Here is a 21,778-nt window from a genome sequence, read left to right on the forward strand (position 1 = left end):
TCTTTGCCATAACTCGTGGATTGTCCGAGTCTTGTGTTGTGGTAGTGCTCTTTGAGACCTACAATAGACGAACATGTCTAGAAAGTTCACATCAGAAATAAAACCAAAGGCTTTCATGCAAAAATATCTTGCATATGATTACCCTTATTCGCTCGACCGAGGTTATTTACATGAGGCGTCATTATGCTTTGTCCAAGTGCCTTCATTGCTACTGTAGTGATCCAAATATCACCTCATGACTCGCATGTTTTGACTTTCGCCTTGCTTAGACCTCGCAAACTGGTATCGGGTATTTTACCAGTGCGGTCTGTTCAAAAGAATGCAGTCACACGCTCACATTTTAACACTGTAGCTCTGTTTGAGCCACGTGACTTGAATTGATCAGCTATAAAAGTCGCATAAAAGAATTCTGTTCCATATTCCTCGCGGCAGGAAATTAGTTTTTGGTTCGATTTCCTAACATGGTTTTGAAGTAGACGGTATCAGCGATAGCGGAAGGCGTGCGTGCGGCGATTCATACAGTACTGCTCAACTACACCATACGTTTGCGTGATAAAATGTAACCAGGAACTACCCGCTAAAATATTACTGCTATAGACGCGGAAAACATATCGCTTCCTTTATCACTGAATGCACTGTCACCTCACAGTTTCCTAGAACTCGAGCGGAGAAGAAAAGATACGGAAGATCAACGAGATGTTATTGAAATGAAACGAGAAAGTTCTGTTGCCAGTGGTTGCGTATTTGTTTTTATGAAGGAGGAAAATTGTCCATTTTTACCGTTTGTTGCTTCGCTGCCCCAAAGTTCTGCGGGATTTAAATTGCAAAGATATGAAAATAACGAGGTGAAGTGATCATCTTATAGCGGTAGTGACGAAGAATTCCTTCAGTCAGAGCAAATGCCTTGTGACTAATTATAGCATTGATGTATAGATTCGGCCGTTGCATTTTCACCGATCATTACTGATGAGTGGCACACTATGAACTTCTAGTGCCAATGACTTCTATTCATCGCGAATCATATAAATCATGTAGGAAAAACATTGATTCGAGCTTTTCTGAAACGATTACCTCTCTCTATAAATTCAGTTGGACTCCTTGAAGCTCTTTGGAGGTATTTTTGTTCGGAAGTGTTCGCTAAGCGCATCGAAATTATGCTGATTCTATAGTGATTTATCATGCATCATAAGAGTCCTCGATCATAACTTAATACAAACAGAGCGCTTGTCAGTTCTCTCGCAGTATGTTCCTTTAACTTGTGCTCCACATGACAAAAGGTTGTATATCCCATGGTCAATGTTATATTTAACACTTTTGGTTCACTCATTTTTTTTCGGTTGAAAGACGACTTAAGAATAACAATGTATGCCATTCCCGCGGTGGTTTCAAAGAACTGCTCCCTTTTAAGTCCTAATGTAATTTTAAATGCAAGCAAATATCGTAAACAAAGGTACATTTACCCATGACAGTCAAAACGCAATTGTACCATACAATAATATCTGGAATGGTATACAAGGCTTAGTGTTTATCAGACGTATTTATACGTGGGAGACAAATAACGATCGTCAACGTTTGAGGCAAAAATTGATTCATGTATAATGAACAGTCCCTCCACTCCCCTCCCCTCCACCGTGCCAGCGAAAACGTCACTTCCGGGTCAGTGTAATGACGCGACCTTGCTTCAGATAGGCAGGATGTATTCACCGATAAATGAAAACAATGTTCCAAGTTTAGAACAGACACAATTGGCAACGAAACAATCACAATTAGTCTATATTGTTATAAAGCAGTGACTCTGTTGTTATAAAAAGGTTATTTACATTGTCACTCGTGCGCCCATCAGTGCAGAGATCGTTATCTCAAATATCACCTAATGGCTTACTTCAAGTCTCTCTCGTTAGCCTTGGCCTTCATCTGTTTTACTTCCACTGTCTTATCTCACTATTGCCACCACGATGGGGAATGTGAGGGAGTTAAAGTGTGCTGCGCAAAGGGTATGTGCACTTATTCGTGGCTTTGCGTCTGGTGTAAGGACGACTCCGATTGCTCTGGCGGGAAAAAATGCTCTTTACATCTCAGTGATGACCGGAGTCTATGTGTTAGTCCTCCAGTAACTCTGGCACCACCTCTCACTCCCTTTACGCGCGCAAAACCTTCAACAATGTCAGAAGAACATGGACATGATGAAAATTGTTCCACAGACGACGATTGCCTGAGTTCTCATGTGTGCAGATACGGAAAGTGTGTCCATCCCCAAGAGGACAAAAATCCTGTGAACCGTTCTCCACTGATACTCGCAGCCTCGCTCATCGTCATTGCCATTTTAATGATTTTCATATTATGCTCATTTTTCTTGCACAAGAGACTCAAAAGAGTCCCACATGAAAGTCACACTGAAATCTCAAGGAATGCACGCCCGGCTGCAAACACAAATCATGAAACTAATGCTGCCCTGCGAGCGGGGGATGTGTTTGTTGATATACCGATGGAAGAAGTTTCTCCTCCGTTGCCGGCCGATGGGCCTCCTTCTTACAATTCCCTAAAATTCGAACAACAAGGACACGGAAGCGACGAAGGAGAACGTGTGAAAATGCAATCAGGAAGTTTTGCTTTTGATGGTGACACTGGCTGTGAAGCAGTGTCCCATCTTCCGTCTGAAGCACCACCACCTTACGACTCATTGGAATTTGAGCAACCAGGAGATGGAGAGAACGGCAAAGATACAGGACCAGATATTACTAAATTGTGACGGAAAACCTATGGAAAATTACCTAGTTCTAATGGTCTTTGTATGTGAATTTTTCTAGTGATGTACTTATTTATTATGGTCTATTGAGCAGAGCACAAGCACTCACAATAACGCCCTCATTGGACACTAACAGGATGTTGCGTTGAATATTGTTTAACCATAATGAGCCTAAAGGCATCAAGACAACTTGTACTGCGTCGCTACATGCATGCATCTATTTTTTGGCTTGAAATTTCAACGTCGATGAACGCTCAAGGAAATGAAATTGTTTCGAGTTTGTTTTTTGGATTTGTTCACGCGTTTCAATAAATTTTTAATCAATCACGAAATAATTATTTCAATAAGTAGGATTATTTATTTCCCTACAGTTTTTGAAGTTTCAAAATTCTTTCGGTGAAAATTCGTAACAAATTGTAATTTAAATATGATCCTTCTTATCTCTGCTAAAGCTCTCAGCCCGCGCGTATATAACATGTATGAAATAAATTTTTTAGCGGTTGCGCTTGTGAGCAACCGGGGTAAGGTAAATAACTGCTGATTATGTAAATTGGATATTCAAAGTTTATTCATAATTTAAGGGGAAGAAAAGGATTGAATAAACTTAATATTTTAAAAGAAATTTGCCCTGATTTCTTTCTGAGATGAGTTTGGTCGATTCAGTTTTTGCCAACCTTAATTATCAGCCCCCCCCCCTCCTCCCTCTAAAAACTAAAAAATAATAAAAAAATAATTAAAGGAAAAGTAAATTTAAAAACTCCAGAAAAAATATTGAAAGAAAAGGAAACGTTTCACTAAGGTGTCAACTCATTTCTTAAATGTTTTCTCCGTGCTGTTTGTGAATTTTGTTTTTGGAAAGAAAAGCTCTTTTCACACAGATCAGCAGGGGTCTGTTAATTTGTCCTGATATTTCATAGTTAATGAGTTGACGAATTTTTATTTTTATCTTTTTTTGCATCATTTGATATGGATTTAAACTAAACAATCCGCCAAAGGTAACACAGAAAGCTAACTGAAAAAAATGAGTGTGCTAATGGTCACAATGTTTAGCAAACTGCAATTTAAGCCTCGTGAGTGTTTTGGTCACTGACTAACGTTTGTTTCGATGATCACTGAATTGTTTTTATGAGTGTTTTCTCATAAAAACAATTCAGTGATCAGGGAACCATATTGAATATGGTTCCCTGTTAATCGAATACTCGTTTGAAACACGTATACGATTCATAGGGCGACAAAATATTTTACATCATATTGGCTGCACAAAGGAAAAACGGGAAATATCATTACCCTATTTTCCAATTTTGGCAGTGTTTCCTTGGCAATCGTGACGCATTGGTAGGCTATAAAGTTAATTTCAAGTTTAATCTTAACGGTTAGGAACTCTTTCTATACTTTAAGTTTGTTGTTTTACGAATACGCCAACAAGTTGATGCATATTTGGTTGGTTTCGCTCGGGCTGATTTTTATCTCCTTCGCCTATAGTGTTCGAAGCTCAGAGAGATGTTATCACGATTGGGATTGTTCCCACTACGGTCATGAAGACGTTTGCTGTTCGTCGGGTTTCTGTAAGTTAAAAAAGTTTTGCGAGAGATGCTCTGGGGATCAGGATTGTTCGTCCGGGAAGAAATGTGGAGTAGATGGCCTCTGTTATGAGTCAGACTCGAATAACTACTACTGCAACGGCGAATATGCCCGCTGTCTAGAAGGCCATGTGTGTGAGGACGGGAAGTGTGTATCTACCACTTCAAGACCTCCATTAATAGGAACTAAACTGATTGGAACAGTAATAATCGTTTTTGTATCGGTGGTATTGGTGATATTCATTATTTATTGCCTTTACAAGAGAGATAAAAAACGGATTCGTGATCGGGTACTCGCGACGCGAAATGCCTGGCGAACAACTTTGGAAAGCCGGGAAAGTGTGGCAACAGCGCCAACTACTGTGACCGAAGTTGATATGCAAATAGCCGGAGCCGGGGTTTCGAATGGGGGTTTTGTGATCGACTTGGAACAAACTTCTCTTCCTTTGCCGCCGGATGCACCACCACCGTACAGTTCTCTAGAATTCCAGCAACAACGTGATGACAGCAATGATACAGAACAACCTCCACCGACTTACGACGAGGCTGTCAAGAATTGCGATCTTTAGCGATGATGGCCGATCAGTTTGCTGTTGATCTAAATTCGGCTGCGTGGAGTTTCACGAAATCGTTGCTTTTATTAATTAAGATGTAGCTGTTACACTTCCTGAGCTAGAACTTGACCATAATAGAGCTATTTTTTTCCTATATTGCGTGGTCAAATTTTCAGTTGTTGATGTTTGAATCGAAACGACTGAAGCCACCAGATCGATTGTTACAAATAACGAATATTTTTCGTCTGATCCTGTTATGGCAAAGATGATGAACCCACAAAGACGGCGCAATTTAAATATACTGTTATACAAAGTGGACGGAAAAAGTCTATTTACTTAACTTTTAGTTGGGAAGGATTAGAGCTAAATCAGCACGTGATCACTTCAGGGCGACATACTGTACGTAACTCTGTAGACTGTAAGAGAAGTTTATATAAATCATTCAATCAGAATTGGTGTCGTGACTTAATTTCATTGTTCCCTTCCAAAACCAACTTTGTCCTTGACGATCAAAATAAAAATTTTTAAACAGGGCTTTTTGGCAAGAATTCGCGTGTTCACAGAAATTGCGTTACATTCACAAACCCCCTCAACCCACGCTATTTATTACGAAGTCTGTAAAATTTGTTCTCAGACTAATAGGTGAATTTTTTATAACAGTAAATAGGTTTAAAATTTGATAAGATCACTCGATTTTCACCCAGATTCATTCCACGATGTTAAGTTCGAACGCATTTCAACTCCTTGAAAAAGACATTACATCATATTCTAATCTTACTTGTGTTTCTATGGCAACAGTGACGTAATCGTGGAGAGATTACAAGGCAATTTCTATCGAGGAACAATTCCCTTCGTTTATTGTTTGTCACTCGAAAACGACTTTCCCGTTGTGCCATTGTAGGGGACGCTTCGTGTTCATGTATATTTGGTTGATTTCGCTTGGGTTGACTTTAATCTGCTCTTCTTCCAACGTTAGTTCAGAAAGATGTCATTGGAATTGTAAGAGCAGTCAGAAATGCTGTTTGGGCGACTGTGTTGACAAATTTCTCTACTGCCCCGAATGCAGAGTTGATAGTGATTGTCCATTTACATCTCAAACATGTGACTCTGGCTCTTGCAAACGTTCTACCATTACTTTAGCCCCTTTTTCAACCTGGAATCCGCCGTCAACAAACGAATGCACTTGGAATAGTGACTGTCCTTTAAATCATCACTGCAGCTATGAAAACCGTTGTGAGAGAAACTATAGCACTGGTAGTTCTAGTGGGAGCTTTTGGTCCGGAAGCAGAACGATTGGAATAATTTTCTTCGTCGCTGTTAGTGCAGTTCTTTCATGTTTGTACCACATGTGCAAACGAGCTCGCAAACCACCTAATCGCGCACCAGTGACGCGAAATTCACAGACGACATCAGGACCCTCCGTAAACGAAGCCACGCAAGTAGAAATGAACTCAGGGAGTGCTTTTTCTCACAATAACACTGTGATTGATTTCGAAGAAAACTCTTATCCTCCTCCTCCTCCTCCTTTACCAGCCGATGGACCGCCGCCTTACAGTTCACTGGAATTACAGAGTCAAGGAAATCATGTAAACGAGCCTGAATTACCACCTCCACCAAGTTACGATGAGGCTGTCAGGAATTCTTCGATGCCTTTGGTGTGACCAAGGGCTTATCCGGTGATGTTTGATGATGAAATGAACAGCAAATCAAAGTAGTATGTGAATCAAGTTACACAAAGTAGTAATTATGTTCATGGTTAAAAGCTTTAGTTGTGCTAGGGTATACGGAGGTGGGTTTGGGGGCTCGACACTCCTATATATGTCTAATCCTCGCGGGATAGTTAGTCTCCCCAGGACTGAATGTTTATAGTTCTGTGCAGCTTAGCTGTACAGTAGTTTTTAAGCCCTACATTTGAGCATGTGATATCACCACAAAGAAGAGTTCTAGTTAAAGCTCTCTTTCTGAAGAGTAGCTTTTTGTTGGGACAACTTTGATTGCAAGACAGGATGAGTCATGCAGAATTTAGTTTAGTACATAGGTGAATCACGCGGATTGACTGGGAAACATGAGTGGGTTCCAGAACCATTGCACAACAGCTTTTTATTTAAAGGAAGTAAGCTACTGAGCTCTCACAATTTTGGGTGAACTAGAGAAATCACAGAATTGGAAGTTCTTCTTAGTTTAGTAAACGAAGGTTTGGAAGACAGAAAAAAAGCAATTTCTAGTAAGAGTTCTTATAACTTGTCTCAAAAAACCTGATCGTTAATTAAGTTTTAGCCATGAAACTATCCAGGCGTCAATGATAAAATGGGTAACTTTTAGGCTTTAGTCTGAGTATCAGTTTTTATCAGTGGACATCCACAATTGATAACCTTAAATTTCAATTAATCTGGGTTTATTGGATCATCACACCATTTTCCATTGTCACTTTAATCAATTGCTTACCTTAGGGGTTGTTTGATGTTACCAAAAAGCCTTTGAAAATGTGTAGGATTATTTATCTTTTACATTGAAGCCTTTAGTCATAAAGAAATCAAAGTGCCTAGCAATTCTTCATTTAGATTTTAAAACTTATTTGAAAATGGAGCAACAGTCAATTAGGGCAGCTTTGTTTTTCATTATACAGAATTTGTAATGCTGATACTTATAGCAACTGAGCTGGTACTGTTCCATAAAAAAGTATATCAGCAGCTATTTGCAAAGAAAATTTTTTTTTTCTTAAAATTTAGTGTTTGCACTAAAAAATTGAAGAGATGTGTATTTTTCTGTGATAATGTTGAGACTTGTATGACAAGTCTACCAGATGAAAGCCATGGCTTTCCATGAGGCCAAGTTATTCTAGCTAGAAGTTACTGCAATGGAGGCATTTCACAAACAGCCTTGGTCACTTAACACAATCTCTATAAGCATTGTTATGTTAAAGGTACAACTGTATTGTTATTGAGACATCTTGCAATGTATGTGGTATTCAGACTTTGTGTCACATCTTTAAGGAGGAAGCTGTGTCCACTTCCATGTAAATTTTGTCAGTTAATGGTAAAAGTTATTTTATTCATGTTACCCTTAACAATTTAAGCCTCAAAAAGAGAAAAAGAAGCAAAGGAAAACTATGGAAAAATATGAATATAAATATTTTTTATAATAAACTTGCAGTTACAGAACAGATTTTCAATGTCTTGTCATCTTTAAGATATTAGACTGCAGAGTAAACAGCTTTGCATATATCTATCCATTTAAGGGCTGAATAAGGAGGTCATGGTCTGCTGGCAATACTTTTCTTTAGCTCTCTGAGTTATGTCCACTTGGGTACCAATGGTGAGAAGAAAACATTTTGGCCTCAATACTTGATCTGTGGGCAATGTTGCCTATGTGGCAGCCAGCATCTGGTGGTTGGGTAGCAATCTGTAATGTTTTAATTACTGTATTTTTATGGTTGAAAGTTACAACCCATACTGATACTTTTTTCTTTTTGGTTATAAAGATTTGCCTATTTCTATTAGGTTATCCTTGTACTAAACCTTGAGTTGCCCTGTGAACCTTTTTGTGGTGGCCAAAAATTTTACATCTGGTGAACATGTTATGATGTATGGTTGCCAAATTGAGACTTTGAAAAAAGCTCCTTATGGAGCCTTTCTCTTTGTTTAACCCTTTACACTCTAACCATCAGTATACCTATTCTCTCTACTGTTATCAATACATTTCCTAGGGCACTGACAAGGAGAATTTTTTGAACAATCAGGAGTATCTTTGGCTGTTCATCATTTCTTTTAAACTTGTGACCTTAATGAGTGATGCAGGGGTGGCTTGTAAGGAGAAATTAGATTCTAGTCACTAAGGGTCAAAGAGTGAATAAAATGAGATGGACATTAGCAATAAAATAACCTGGTATGGTTCCGAGTTAGCTGCTAAGGTAAAGATCCTCATATAAAATATTCTTGCTATGCCCCTGCTAACCATGATCAGACCATACTTGCCTTTTTTATCCTCTGGATAACTAGAAAGAGGCATCTTCCACTTGATTGACAGATTTTTGTAGTTCTTCTCCAGCATCATTCCCTACAGTGGATTCCTTCTATAAACATAAACGATGTACATGTGGGGAAGATTAGTTTTACAATCCAAGACATAGCTTGGGGAGGGTGAAGGTGGGGGAGTTCTCAAGGATGCATGTAACATCAGTGTCACCAAGGGGTGATAAATTAGTATTGGTAATAACATTTCACTTACAATTTGGTGTAAATAAGCACAAGTAAAATTTTCAAAGACAGCAAATTTGTACCAAAGTGTACTAGAACTCTTGTTCTTACTAGAAGCAAAAAAAGGCTTCACAGAAAGTCAAGACAGTTCAAAACTTTGACAGCAGGTGTGCTACATTTAATTTGCACCTGTGTTACAACTTTGCACTCTTGATACAACATCGCACCTGTGTTACATGAAAAATGCACTTGTTTTCAGCCAGTCTGACATGCAATATTTCTACATATATGTTACTCTACTAATCAAAAAGCTTTTTATACCTTGAAGGTGACTAGCAAGTAGCTGCCATGTCCTTCTTTGTTTCACCCTTTACACCCTAATGCCAGTTTGCATATTCTCCATACTCTCCTCCAGACATTTCCTAAGATGCTGATAAAGAGAATTTGTTTAACAATCAAGAGCTTCTTCAGTTGGTGATCATTGTCTTTAATCTGGTGACCTTAATGTGTGATTAGGGGGTGATATTGTAAGGAGAAATTAGCTACCAGTTACTTTTAGGGTCAATGGGTGAAAATTGGTGTATGCCACTGATGGGTTTCTGAAAAAAGAGAATCATCAGTGATCGAACCAAAGTTGCAAGTATTAATGTTAACTTGGTGTTTTTCTAGGATTGTTAAAATAGGATGCAAATCAGCAGGATCAGAATTTGGTCAGACTGATTTTTGTAATGATTTCTGTTGAGGAGGAACATGCAACATGGGTCCGAGAAAAGTATAGACTGATAGAGTAGAATTGGTACCAGTCTCCCTCCAGCCTCCTTCTGTTACAACCCCAGCCACTTGGCCCCACTCTCTTTTTCCACCTCTCCTACCTCTGATCAACAGAGGGGCATTTTGTTGTGCATATTCTGTAAATTATTATTTTAGTTTGATGTGAGAAACCGCTAGCATGGGCCTGCATTGGTAATCAAGAAAGAAAAGAAGCAGAAAAATATGTCCGAAAAGAACAGTGGAGTATTTCAGAAAACCTCTCTTGTTCCCCTCTGTAACTTAGATGGAAGCAGCTAAGTCTTAAAATTATTGTGTGGTGTGTGGAAGGAAGTTATTTTCAAAAAGCAAAAGATTGTACAAACAACTTAGAGTCTTGTCTTGTGATTGTTTGGGCCATCAATGTAAATGATGTTATTTGTGAAGGATGCAAGAGGCCTGTTGAAGAGATCAAACGAATTGGATAGTTTACTTTTATTGTGTCATTGCTATCTCAAAGTTAATGTTAATCATTTGAAGTACACACTTTCCTGTGAGCATTTGTACTGCTAGTGCTATGTACTTCCAATTTTAGCCAGAAATTAAAATTTACAGAAGTTAATGTTTTGTTTCAAAAGTTTTTTTTGTCATGAATCACAACCTGCGGGGCTGATTACCAAAACAAAAAGGGTAAGTGTCAAGTAAATAAAGGTAAGACAATGTCAGTACTAGAGATACCATCGTTACATCAAAGAGCTTGTTAGAACTGGAGGAACAATTATGGATTATATCGGTCCGGGAGTAAGGAAAGTCTCTTGAATCATTAGTCCTGGAAATATCATCAGATATGATCAATGATGTGGGGAAATTGTGAATTAAAACAACTACTAGTTTGGGCTTCCAGTGTAATACAAATAGTTAAATAAATCAATTATTTCCTAATAAAATTCATATTCATTTATCATTTCAATTGCACAACAAAATTGTATATACTTTTTGCAACCTTATCCTCCAACCCCTTAAATTACAAGAGTTAGGTGACAATTCGATGGTCTGAAAAAAACTCTTATTACATGCCAAACAACAAAGAACCAGTAGGGCTAAAATTTAACAGTGAGGATAAAAAACAAAATATTTCCAAAACAAGGTGTGAAATTTAATTTTTTTTCTGATAGCCACTTAATTGGCTCCGAAATTCTTCAAAGTGGTAGCCAACTAAAATAAAGCTGTTTGCCATTTTCAAAGACAAAAATAACCTTTTTTTATGCTGTCATCGTTCTAGAAATTAAGCTAGGGAAAAGATCTTTTATGTGCTTCAAAGTGGGCACTAGGATGGATAATATGCAACGTTCAAGCTCACCTAAATCCAAGATAGCATCTAGTTATTGATCGAGATGCATGTGCTGTGTTTTGGAAACAAAATTAGTGAGGAAGTTTACCGCGGATTTATCTTTGAAAATCTTTTTTATTCACTATATCTCTAGGTAAGGTTATGATGAAACATTCTAGTTGCCAATTTGGTGACTAATTTTCAGGATTTGGCCACCAAAGTGAAAAATCTAGTCACATTGGCACCTGTATTAGGTGTAATTCCATGCCCTGCAAAAGCCTCTTTTTTTTTCCTGGGAGCAAGACTAAATGAGGTCAGATTAAACTAATGTGGAGAGGTTTGTTGATCTCTTTATGAAAATGGATGATTTAACATCTATCAGATTTTAGAGAAATGAGACTTAAACTCAAAAGGGGATCGGACTTTGACATTGTACATTCTGCAATAATGGGCATTGGCTTGGATGCCTATTTGAGGAAATTTATAGTTTTTTAGCCAGGAGTTTGGCTGTGCCAATTTTAAAGCAAACAAATCATACATCAGTCACTTAAGCTCTCACTGGAAGCTCAAACACTCTTGACAATAATGACAATATTTCACTTGATCACTCCTCATATTCTCTTCCATTGAAATTTGGACAAAACTTTCAAAACTTTTATGGGTAATTTTATAGTTGCAAAAAAAGTATAGACACAAGTTGATATAGCATAAGCTAGTTGAGGCAAGTTGCTTGAAGAGAACAAAAAATTGATAATCTATACCAGTAGTAAGCTTCAGGTACTAATGACATTCTCTTGGATACCAGCTTGCCATAGTAAATGTCACACCAATCCATTCTTTCCATAGTACCAACTATTTGTAGTGGGGTCACTTCACATCTCCCTAAACAAAAGAGAACATAAAAGTTATTTCCTATCATCAGTCTCAATTAGGAAATAAAAATTAAAGGATAAAGACATTTTGGCAGAGTGAAATGCAAGTCAAATTAGTTTGAACACATTTTAACCCGAAATTCGCTTTTAAATACGACAGAAATACTGTAGTTAACATTCTAATGAAACAAGGAGTTCCAGCCCCTTGAGTAATTATCCATTTGTTATATCACTCGTCTCATAATGATATTTAAGTATCAGAGAAAGTTTGATAATTTTAATGTGCGAGTTTCATAGTACAATTTGACTCAAAATCCATTTCGTATGGCAGAAGTATTCTGCTGAAATAAACAAGACAGAATGAAGCTGGCGCCATTCGTTTCGAATACCACATGAACATGAAGAAAACGGCGCCAGTTTAAACTCATGAGACAAAGCTCACGCATTTTTTGAGATAAATGAACTGGTTAGACCGAAGGCTAAATAAATAAACAATGAACTGACAGAGGTGAGGGATTTGGGGGCCTTGTCAGAAATACGTTCCACCGAAGTTTATCCTTTAGTTAGCACTTCAAGCCCAAAGAGGCAATAAGAAAAATTATCACCAAAACACAGCAACAAAATAAGATAAAACCGGAGATGATTGAGGCGAGACTGTAACGGTTGTTAAGACACATGCCTACATACCATGTACAACAGATCTGGGAAGCAAAAAGGCCAAAGACAGTTGTCAGTGAGCCATGACTTGGAAAATTCAGCTCAACGTCGCAAAAACGAATTCGCCGAAAAGTTCGTCACTAAATGATAGCGAGGGTCCCATGGCCCCAAAACGGTCCCATGGCCCCAAAACGGTCCTTTAATCCCGCTATCCCGTGGATTACGGGATTAAAGGTCAGTTCGCAATCCCAGGGGATTGATTAAGCCAGACAAGGCCTTTCGGTGGGAGAAGAATTCCTCAACCAGCAATGATCCGTTGAAGTCTTTGGTCACCGTGAGGCGTAAGTTTATCTTTTTTCACCAAAACGATGAAATCGTTAAATTTTAGAAGTTTTCAAAGATCTGCACGAATGACGTACCTCCTCAGGGCCAACGCAGCATATTTTTTAGTGGGGGCTGAAGGTGAAGGCATAACCTTCATCCAGCAAAGTACGGGAACGAGGGAATGCTATGCATAAAGCTACAAAAGGTGGAGGCAATCACATAGCTCCATAACAAAGCAAGTATAGAACAATTAACTGAACCCAATTCTGCTGTTGAAGCGAAGACTTCTTCCGAAGCGGGAAACTCTTCCTAGGAAAAAATCAGCCTCACGTTCCTAAGATGGAATGTCACCATCATCACGTGCCGTCTCGACTTCCGGAAATGACTGATCCGATTCTTCATCACTGCTTGGGGAATCGTACTCTAATATCTCATCTTTCTCTTCTTCATGTTGCCCCTGTTTTCTTGCTTCCCCTCGATTTCAGAGCGTTCGAGGCTGACTGCTTCACCCGGCTGAATTTCTCTCTAACAGAGGTAAATTGCTCGGTCAGCAAGAAATCAAAGGTCACCATTACAGGACAGGCAAAGGCTCAGAACGTCCAGATATCACCGCGCCGAGGGGTCGCAATGAAAACAGCAGCGTAGGGCAAAGGCCGTGTGCCTGGCACGTGCCCAGCTAACTCTGTCCTAATAACCTTTGTGCAGCTTTTTTAAGCCTTCCACGAACGCGAAGGCGTTTTAGGGGGATCGCTTTTCATTTCTGCGTTTGGTGGGGAGAAGGGAATCGCGATCTCCTAAAAACGCCTGCGTGTGAGGCTAGGCTTTTTCGGACTTTGTCGTTGATCAATTTCTGTATAATTTCTCGTCAATGGACTTCCCGGTTCTCGGTTCGTTTAAGTAATTATTTTCCAAATCCCGTCCCTCGAAATCGTCGATTCCCGTGATCTGTAACAATCCCGCTTTTCGCTCCCTCCCGGATCCCGAAAAACCTACTGGGGACCCTCAATAGTGAGAAGAACAATAAAGAACACTTGATTTTCAGTCATACATACTGAGATTTACGCATAGAGTCCGCGTAAAATTCGTACGGAATACCCAACCAACCAATCAGAAAAGCGAATGATTGTGAAAATTCATCTTTCGTCCAATCAGAGACACAAACGGTAGTTCTTCACAGTGGAGGGAAACAAGCGGACGGCTTTCTTTCAAAACAAAATGGAAGAAGTGCCAAGATTTGCTCCCCTTGAGAGATAAGAGATGACTTCATGGATGAGCAAGAAAACAAAAACTCCAGAGCAAAGACCAACAGAGACGTAAGCCTGCTAAAAACCCTTCTTCAGAGGAAGGTAGACTTCAGGAACGTAGAAAAAATTCCTCCTGCGCTGCTCAATGAATTGCTGAGCAAGTTCGTGTCAGAACCAAAGATGGAGATGACTAGACTATGAGCCCACACCACTGCGAGGGATGCCGTACCCGGCTTTGAACGACATCTCAAACAGAAAAGCTACCAAGCCAGTATCATCAAAGATCATAGCAGGTTTGCAAACCCGAGGTTATCACATTTTCTTTGAAAGTGTTCATACCTCATAATTGTAAGCATATGCAAATGCGCGATGCCATTTATGAATTGAATTTTAAAAATATGAATTATCTTTGTCTCTCTTTTAAAAGTTAAGTGTCTCTGTTGGCAAATTAGTGTGAAAACAAGCAACTAAATAAAAAAATATTCAGTTGTCAACAGAGGCAAGTGTAGTTTAATGTCGTGAGTCGTCGGTAGAGGTCGTGGATGGCGGGTGCGGGTTGTGGGTAAAAAAAAAAAAAAAAAATAATAATAATAAAAAAAAAAAAAAGAAAGAAAAGAAAAGAAGAAAATGGAACTACAGTTTTAAAATTACAGTCAAGATCAGGGTCATGAGTATGAAATATTTCAAATCCACTAGTCCTCTCCCCCACCCTCACGGTCACCTCGCAGTCAGGCGGATCCACAGAACAAATGATGATCTCCACCCTTCCCCCCTCGCTCCTCTATTCCCCGAAAACGGCTGAACATGTTACCGTAAACTTCAGTGTATAAGTTGAGGATGTTCTTATAGAGCCACACGTATGTTCACGGTATCTGATCTTTTGATAAAGGGAACTTTCAGTCTAGCGCTGACTTCAGTAGCTAATGTCCTTTCGCCGGCTTTTCAGTCATGTCCCTACCGCCCGACGAAAATCATTATCCTTTGCAGCATTGGTTGATTGAATAAATGTTCTCAAGCGTTGCTAATTGTTCTTCTTATTAGCATTTAGTGACAATATCATTAACATACAACGAACGAATACGAATTCATAAGAGTTTATGTACTGCCACGTGCTGGAGGAGCGCTGTATACCGGGAGCGATATCGGTCACGATATATTAAATTCTCAGAATTTAGGAAGTTTCCTTGATTTTCATGTCTTCGGCTGCTTTTATCAAATTTTTCATAGTCGTCGTCGCATCTAGAGCCTCGATTTCTATCGCTACTCCATGCTCTGAAGACAATGACTGTTATCTTTCTGGGGGAAGGAAGTGTTGCTTTGATAAATGCTCCCTCAGGAAATATTGTGGGAACAACTGCTTTAAAAATGATGACTGCGACATTTCAAAGCAAGAAAACTGCTTCAGTAACAAGTGCACAACGGACACCTTGCCACCCAAGCAATGTCATCACAGTTATGAATGCGATCCAGTGACGGAAATTTGCGTCGATGGAAAGTGCAAGGAAATGAGAAAAGAAAATGACGACACAGATGTGCCAAAATCGGGAAATACACGAACTCTGGTCGTCTCTCTGTTGCCTTTTATTATTCCAGCAGTCGTTGTAATACTTTTGGTGATTGGTGTGTGCTTCGCAAACCATAAGATCCGGTTGATTCGAACTAGAATGAACGAAAGGGCTCAAGATCATCACGAGCAGTCAACAGAAATGCCATCCGTGATACATTCGCTACAACCCCACTACCCTCTACCACGTGCACCACCCCTCCCCCCTTATGACATGTCAAGTGATGGGAAACTCCCATCGCAGGCTCCGCCGTCTTATGAAGACGCAATGAAGAATCGTTACAGTTAATGTAACAGCTACTTAAAGATGGAAGCAGTGACAAGGGGAAGACAAAAAACTGACAAGTCGGAGTAATGTGCAGTATTTCTTCGTCATGCCTTAGTGTACAAACCGTTGACAACTTTTGTGCCTCCAGTTGCGGTTTAAGTTGTTGCCATAGAACAGCCTGTGACGTATAGTGCATCACTTGAAACCGATTGTTGCGGTCTTTCTTCGTTGTTACCTTACTAGTTAAATATGCAGTGTGAACTTGCCAGTATTTAAGATATTGTGCTGCCTTCTATGTTTGTCTGGAGTTAAGTAGCATCTGCCGATTTAAGACAGAAAAGGGAGTTATTTATTTAGCGCCAGTAGTCTAATGTTCGAAGGCGCTTAATGATATCAAAAATATCAGAGACTGTAAGCAAGCAACAAACCTGATCCACTGTAAACGTGTAAACAACATATCTCTTGGCTTAAGGGAAAAGCATCAACTTTCCTTTTAAAAAACATGGTTTGACAAGAACTAAATTAAGGTAATCTAAGTACTCATGCCCGGATGTGCGGTACACCAAGGTGTGAAATATCAGCGAAGATTCCGATAAAAATGAGTTAATAATTTCATTAGTGTTCAGTTCTGTCACGGAAATAGACATGTTGATAGAGAACGATGAATTATTCGGTACTTTTAAAGCTTTAGACAACCTTAATAATTTCTTGGTTGTTAATAATTTTCTTTTCCTTTGCCGTTTGAATTCCTGGTGAATTCGAACGTAGTGGCAGACTAGGGACGGTCCCGTTCTATTTTATGGCACAGTTTCACGGCAGGATTGGTCCCCTCCCTTCTGCCAGTCAAGAGATAATTTTTAATACAAGATCACTCTTTAATACAATCAAATCACTATTTACCAATTGCCAATCTGACACAATCCTGTTTTGCCCGTCTTAAGAAAAATTTTGATTTGCCGATTGATTGATTGATTGATCGATAACTAAATTTTTTCCCTTTACCGCATACCATGCGGAGATACGTGGGAAAATTATGTGCGTCAATTTAACAATAACACACCCAAAGTTAAGAACTTTTCGAGTTATGGAGGCTGTGAAAAATGTATTTTCTATAGATGTTGAACCCTTTGTGACATGGTAAATGGTTCTCTCGAGGGGGGGGGGGGGGGCGGGTCCATGCTTTGTCTTTCAATTTATTAACGTTTATTTCTGACAAAGGGGTTCACATGCATTTTAAGACCTTACCAACTGTGCTCTTGTTCTCTGCGTCGCTATTTATCATTGCTGACTAGTCTGGTTTCGGGCCTCTGCACCTCAACCTAGTTTTGCTTTAGCGCGGCACTGGCTTGGAAGAGATTAATCCCTTCAGGAAACACCTCGTTATTTTCTTGGAAACTTTTTTTGCCCCAACTCAACTCGAGATCAATCGTAAGATATAAATCCACTTCACACCGTCTGCGATACATTCTCATATACCCAGTTTTACGAATTTGGCATTGATCATTCCCTCTCTCCTTATCGCCTTTCTGTTTAAATCATATTTAAAATTAACTGTTTGGAGAAACCACTGGACAGCAAGGAAAACTTCAAGTTAAACAGTTGCTTCCGATGACGTTGAACTGCAGTTAACATTCACTTCCTGTGTTTCCGAGAATCTGACTGCACTGTTAGTTTTCTGGGAATTTAGCGTATTGGAAATTCAATCACTGTTTATCAGTTCTAGATTTGTTTTCGATCCCTAAAGACCTGTCTGGTTAGAAATGAACGCTTGGTCGCTCTTACTTGGTCTAGTGATGATCTTTTGCGGTATCTGTGTGGCCTGCCGCGATAATTCACAATGCGTGAATGGCATATGTTGCTCAGGATATTGCTTTTGGGATGTTCAGTGCCCACAACTGTGTTCGGAAGACGCGGATTGTTCTGGTGGCGAGGAATGTATAGATTCGCTTTGTGGTCGACCAACACAGCCCACCAAGACTACATTTTACTCTCTTACTGACATCGTCTCCACTGAAAAGCCGTATACACCTCCTTATGTATCGAATAGTTACAACAACAAGAACAACCAGAACTGTGTTTCGGATGGTAATTGCGTAGGAAGTGAAGCCTGTCAAGAAGGAAAATGTGTTCTCGTCGACAATCTCGAATCTACAGGAAAACGAAAGGGAAACAGGGGACTTATCATAACTATAATCGTTTTTGGAGTAGTAGCGACAATTATTTCAATTCTATATTTCTTGCGGGAAAGGAAAGTCAAGCGGCAATTACTCTTGCCTCGAGGCGGTCGAAGGGTAGTCAATACAGAGGGTGCAAAGACAAATGGAGCATCTCATCGAGCGGAAATTAACACTGCAACGGCAGCTTGTAATAGTGCGGCTGTTATTGAGATAGAAGGAATTACAGCTACTCAGCAACCACTTTTTCCTCCATCGTGTAGTTCAATGAAATTTGAGAGACACTTAGACGGACATGAGGAAAACAATGAAACACCAAGATAAAATGACGCATTTTATGGGTTCCAGCCCAAGCGCCAGGGAGAAATGTATATATATTTATAGTTTTTAAACGCATTTTAGTTTGCAGTTGTTTACATTAGACTATTCAAACTTAAATGCTTTAGGAATAAACTGATGTTTCATCGATGGATGTTATGCAACAGTCTGCTTGCAGACTGCCTTCTTCAGAATGAATGGAATAATTGTTGAGCGTGACCTGCCCGATGCAAGGTCTTGTTTTACTTAGATTTTTATACAGAGAGAAGAGAGAAAATAAAAGGCGGTATTTTTGTTACATGGAGCGTGATTTCAGGGCCTCATGCTACAAAAATTATATTACCCGCTCACCTGGTGGTGGTAAATTACAATAAATTATAAAGGTAGACTCATTAACCATGACTGCTGTTAGCAAACTGTACGGTCACGCAACGATGAAACACAAAAACATGGGTGGTGCAAAGTCCATGACCGAGGTCAGAGTCTCATGACTAGGCAATTTAAAAAATGTCGTAAAATTAATCGTTTAAACAGTTATAGATGAACTATCTTCGTTTTTTTTAACTCCGATTTACCTCATTTTCATACTTAATTCAGCTCACAGACTCCCTGGGAAACTGGTAATTGTGATCGCGTGCCATTTCCGAGCCGTGACGTTTATTTCAGAAAACGTCCATAATCAGCATTGTTTTTTCGTAAAAACAAGGCTCGCGTTACACCAAAGCAAAATCTGTTGATATTCATAACAAACGCCTGCTTTCCGTCTATTTTCGTGAGCGTGCACCGATCTAGTCATGCTTTCTCCACTGTGGGAGAAAGCCAAAGATCGATTTCAGGTAAACAAGATGAAATTTGAACCCTCGCGTGGCTGAAATTTTTTTGCTCCATCTATTGTGCTGATTTGCAGAAGATTCTTTTATTAACTGTCAATGGCGAAGAAGAAGCTTTATGGACTTGATTTGATACTGGTTCTTTCTGTTAGTTTTTTCGTGGAAATTTCTTGCTCGAAATGTTCAAAACGCGACGACTGTACGGAAGGGCAGATTTGCTGTGGGACACACTGCCGTGCGGGAAGTGATTGTTGGTGTTTGACAGACAAAATGTGTCATAAAGGAGAGAGTTGCCAACATTCTCATTGTGTGCCGACTCAGAACTCTAGCGCAACTGTCAAACGTTGTTTTGTCGACGGCGATTGCCATGATAGACGCCAGAACTATTCTCTGTGTTGCCGAGACATGAGATGTTCCACAGCATGCTTTACATCAACTTCAACCTTAACTTCACCTTTGGGACCAAATCGCCGTTTACCTTGCAGAAATTCAAGGGAATGCTTGGACGGAGAACACTGCAGTAACGGAAACTGCGAAAGCACCTCAAACGTCATGTTAACAAAGGCGGGATTCCTTTCCGCTGCTATATTGACCGGATCAATTTTCCTTTTAATACTGTGTTGTTGTTTTGTTCGAGAAAGCAGGTACGCTAGACAAAGAGCCGATCGACAACGTCGGCGGTCGAGAAGGCGAAGTAATCGCGGGAGGCGACGGTCCTCTCATCATCCGCGCTCTAGATCTGGAACTACAGAGTTACGTTCGACAGCTATAGAAAATAGCGCGTTTAGTTTAGAAGACTGTCACTCTTGCGAAGCAGGGCTGGCTATACCACCCCCTGAATATTCTAGTGAGCGAACTGAGAGCACAGCGATTCATGATTTGGTTGAAGAATTACCACCGTCACCACCTCCCTACAGCACCCTTTCGTTTGATCTCCCTCCAACGTACGAAGAGGCACTTCAAAACGACGAGCCAAGAGGCTCCTTGACTGAAGTTGCATAGGAAGCTTTACATTGAGGCGACACTCCTGAACAGTTTGTTTGTAGGACAGATGCAGTCACATGAAAAGGGGCTTGTGTACAGCCAAGCACATGATAGAAAAATGTGAATGAGGCAAAACTCACTGCGTTAATGGGCTACTGTGTCAGGATTAGCAATATAGTAATCAAGTATGCCTAGTAACCCATTTGCGGTCCTTCTCTGAATGATGTTTTGTTAAAGATAAATCACAAATTCCGACCAGACTTGGCAAAATTGTGGACAGATTTAAAGGTTTAAAGAGGCCACTCAGCAGGCCGTGCACCCCATTTAATTTCCAGGGGTCTTCATTTTTTCTCTTCTGTAACCAACACTTGAGTCACTCAAGCAAATATTTAGGTGTTTTTTCAGTATGAAAAAAGGCTGAGCTGAGACATCACTGATTGGACCCTTTCTTTGTAAATTTTCTAGATCCACTCTTTAAATGAAGGTTAATCAGCCCAACAATTACAGGGTAGAGTGTAGCACCTTATTTTTCTACAGTTGTTTTGGAACAGGATCACCTGATAAGTTACTTTTTACTAAAATAGCAATTATCTGCATTAGGAGGCAGACCCATGCCCTCTTTGCTAACAACTGGGGTGGAAGACACTTAATCAGCAACTCATTGGAAATATTATCCAAATCTGACTATTCATTAGAGTACATAAGGGCACTGCACCCTCCCCCATTTCAAAAGAAGGTTATATTCCAACAGTCTCCTTGATACTCTACCACTTCTATTTGTGGTGTTAAAGTTTCCATCCTACACTCCAAATTATTTACAAAAATGATAGGGTGATTCAGCAGCTCACAAAGTGTATTCTTGAGTACTTCTGTTTGAATAGTCAGACAGCAGTGTATAAAATGACACCAGAAAATAAGTTCTAGCAAAGGTCTGTGAAGTATTTGTGTTTGAATCGTTGGACAGGGGTGTTTCTAGGAAATACAGTAAGCATTCAGCTTTAACCCTTTTCGCCCTAACATCAGTATGCAGATTCTCCATACTGTGATCCATACATTTCCTAAGGTACTGACAAGGAGAATTTGTTTAACAATCACAAGCTTATTAATTTGGTGATTATTTTCTTCTCTCATGACCCTAATGAGTGATTCAGGGGTGATATTGTAAGGAAAAAATAGATGCTGGTCACTCTTGGGGGTCAAAGGTTTGAAAAAGGTGTGTTCACTCTTCATCTCCAGCACCAGTTATCAGCACTTTCCTTCCACATGCCATATCAGGACAAATGTCATCAAACAGGTTACAAGAGATAACAGATGTGTTGACTGGTATCTTTATATAAAGCCAAATTCTCCCAAGCATTTTGCATGAAATCGTATAGAGCCTGGAGGGACA

At 39.6% G+C, this 21,778-nt stretch overlaps 4 protein-coding genes and 1 long non-coding RNA gene across 6 annotated transcripts; 4 read left to right on the forward strand and 1 right to left on the reverse strand.

Moving 5' to 3' along the window:
* Positions 1 to 1,389: 1,389 nt before the first annotated feature.
* LOC149039024 (uncharacterized) lies at positions 1,390 to 3,368 on the forward strand. Its single transcript, XM_089185139.1, has one exon. The coding sequence runs from the start codon at positions 1,874 to 1,876 to the stop codon at positions 2,747 to 2,749; it is 876 nt and encodes a 291-aa protein (XP_089041265.1). The 5' UTR covers positions 1,390 to 1,873; the 3' UTR covers positions 2,750 to 3,368.
* Positions 3,369 to 4,124: 756 nt separating this feature from the next.
* LOC113675490 (uncharacterized) lies at positions 4,125 to 5,332 on the forward strand. The gene has a single exon (XM_027192084.2). The coding sequence runs from the start codon at positions 4,176 to 4,178 to the stop codon at positions 4,893 to 4,895; it is 720 nt and encodes a 239-aa protein (XP_027047885.2). The 5' UTR covers positions 4,125 to 4,175; the 3' UTR covers positions 4,896 to 5,332.
* A 2,668-nt stretch (positions 5,333 to 8,000) lies between these two features.
* LOC149039025 (uncharacterized) lies at positions 8,001 to 13,551 on the reverse strand. 2 transcript variants are annotated; one of them, XR_016180496.1, is made up of 6 exons: positions 12,713 to 13,551; positions 11,915 to 12,035; positions 10,210 to 10,282; positions 9,398 to 9,506; positions 8,855 to 8,952; positions 8,001 to 8,282 (listed from the first exon to the last, which is right to left on the reverse strand). It is a non-coding gene; the product is annotated as an uncharacterized LOC149039025 (long non-coding RNA). The 2 variants fall into 2 exon arrangements; XR_016180495.1 differs by lacking the exon at positions 10,210 to 10,282.
* Positions 13,552 to 17,274: 3,723 nt separating this feature from the next.
* On the forward strand, positions 17,275 to 18,872 carry LOC149039026 (uncharacterized). Its single transcript, XM_089185140.1, has one exon. It carries the CDS (start codon positions 17,843 to 17,845, stop codon positions 18,578 to 18,580), a length of 738 nt encoding a protein of 245 aa, XP_089041266.1. The 5' UTR covers positions 17,275 to 17,842; the 3' UTR covers positions 18,581 to 18,872.
* Positions 18,873 to 19,503: 631 nt separating this feature from the next.
* Positions 19,504 to 21,390, forward strand: LOC113675474 (uncharacterized). Its single transcript, XM_027192058.2, has one exon. It carries the CDS (start codon positions 19,504 to 19,506, stop codon positions 20,404 to 20,406), a length of 903 nt encoding a protein of 300 aa, XP_027047859.2. The 3' UTR covers positions 20,407 to 21,390.
* The last annotated feature ends 388 nt before the right edge of the window (positions 21,391 to 21,778 follow it).

The sequence above is a fragment of the Pocillopora damicornis genome, chromosome 10 (assembly GCF_964200805.1).
Source record: "Pocillopora damicornis chromosome 10, jaPocDami1.2, whole genome shotgun sequence".
In the NCBI taxonomy this organism is placed as follows: Eukaryota; Metazoa; Cnidaria; class Anthozoa; order Scleractinia; family Pocilloporidae; genus Pocillopora; species Pocillopora damicornis.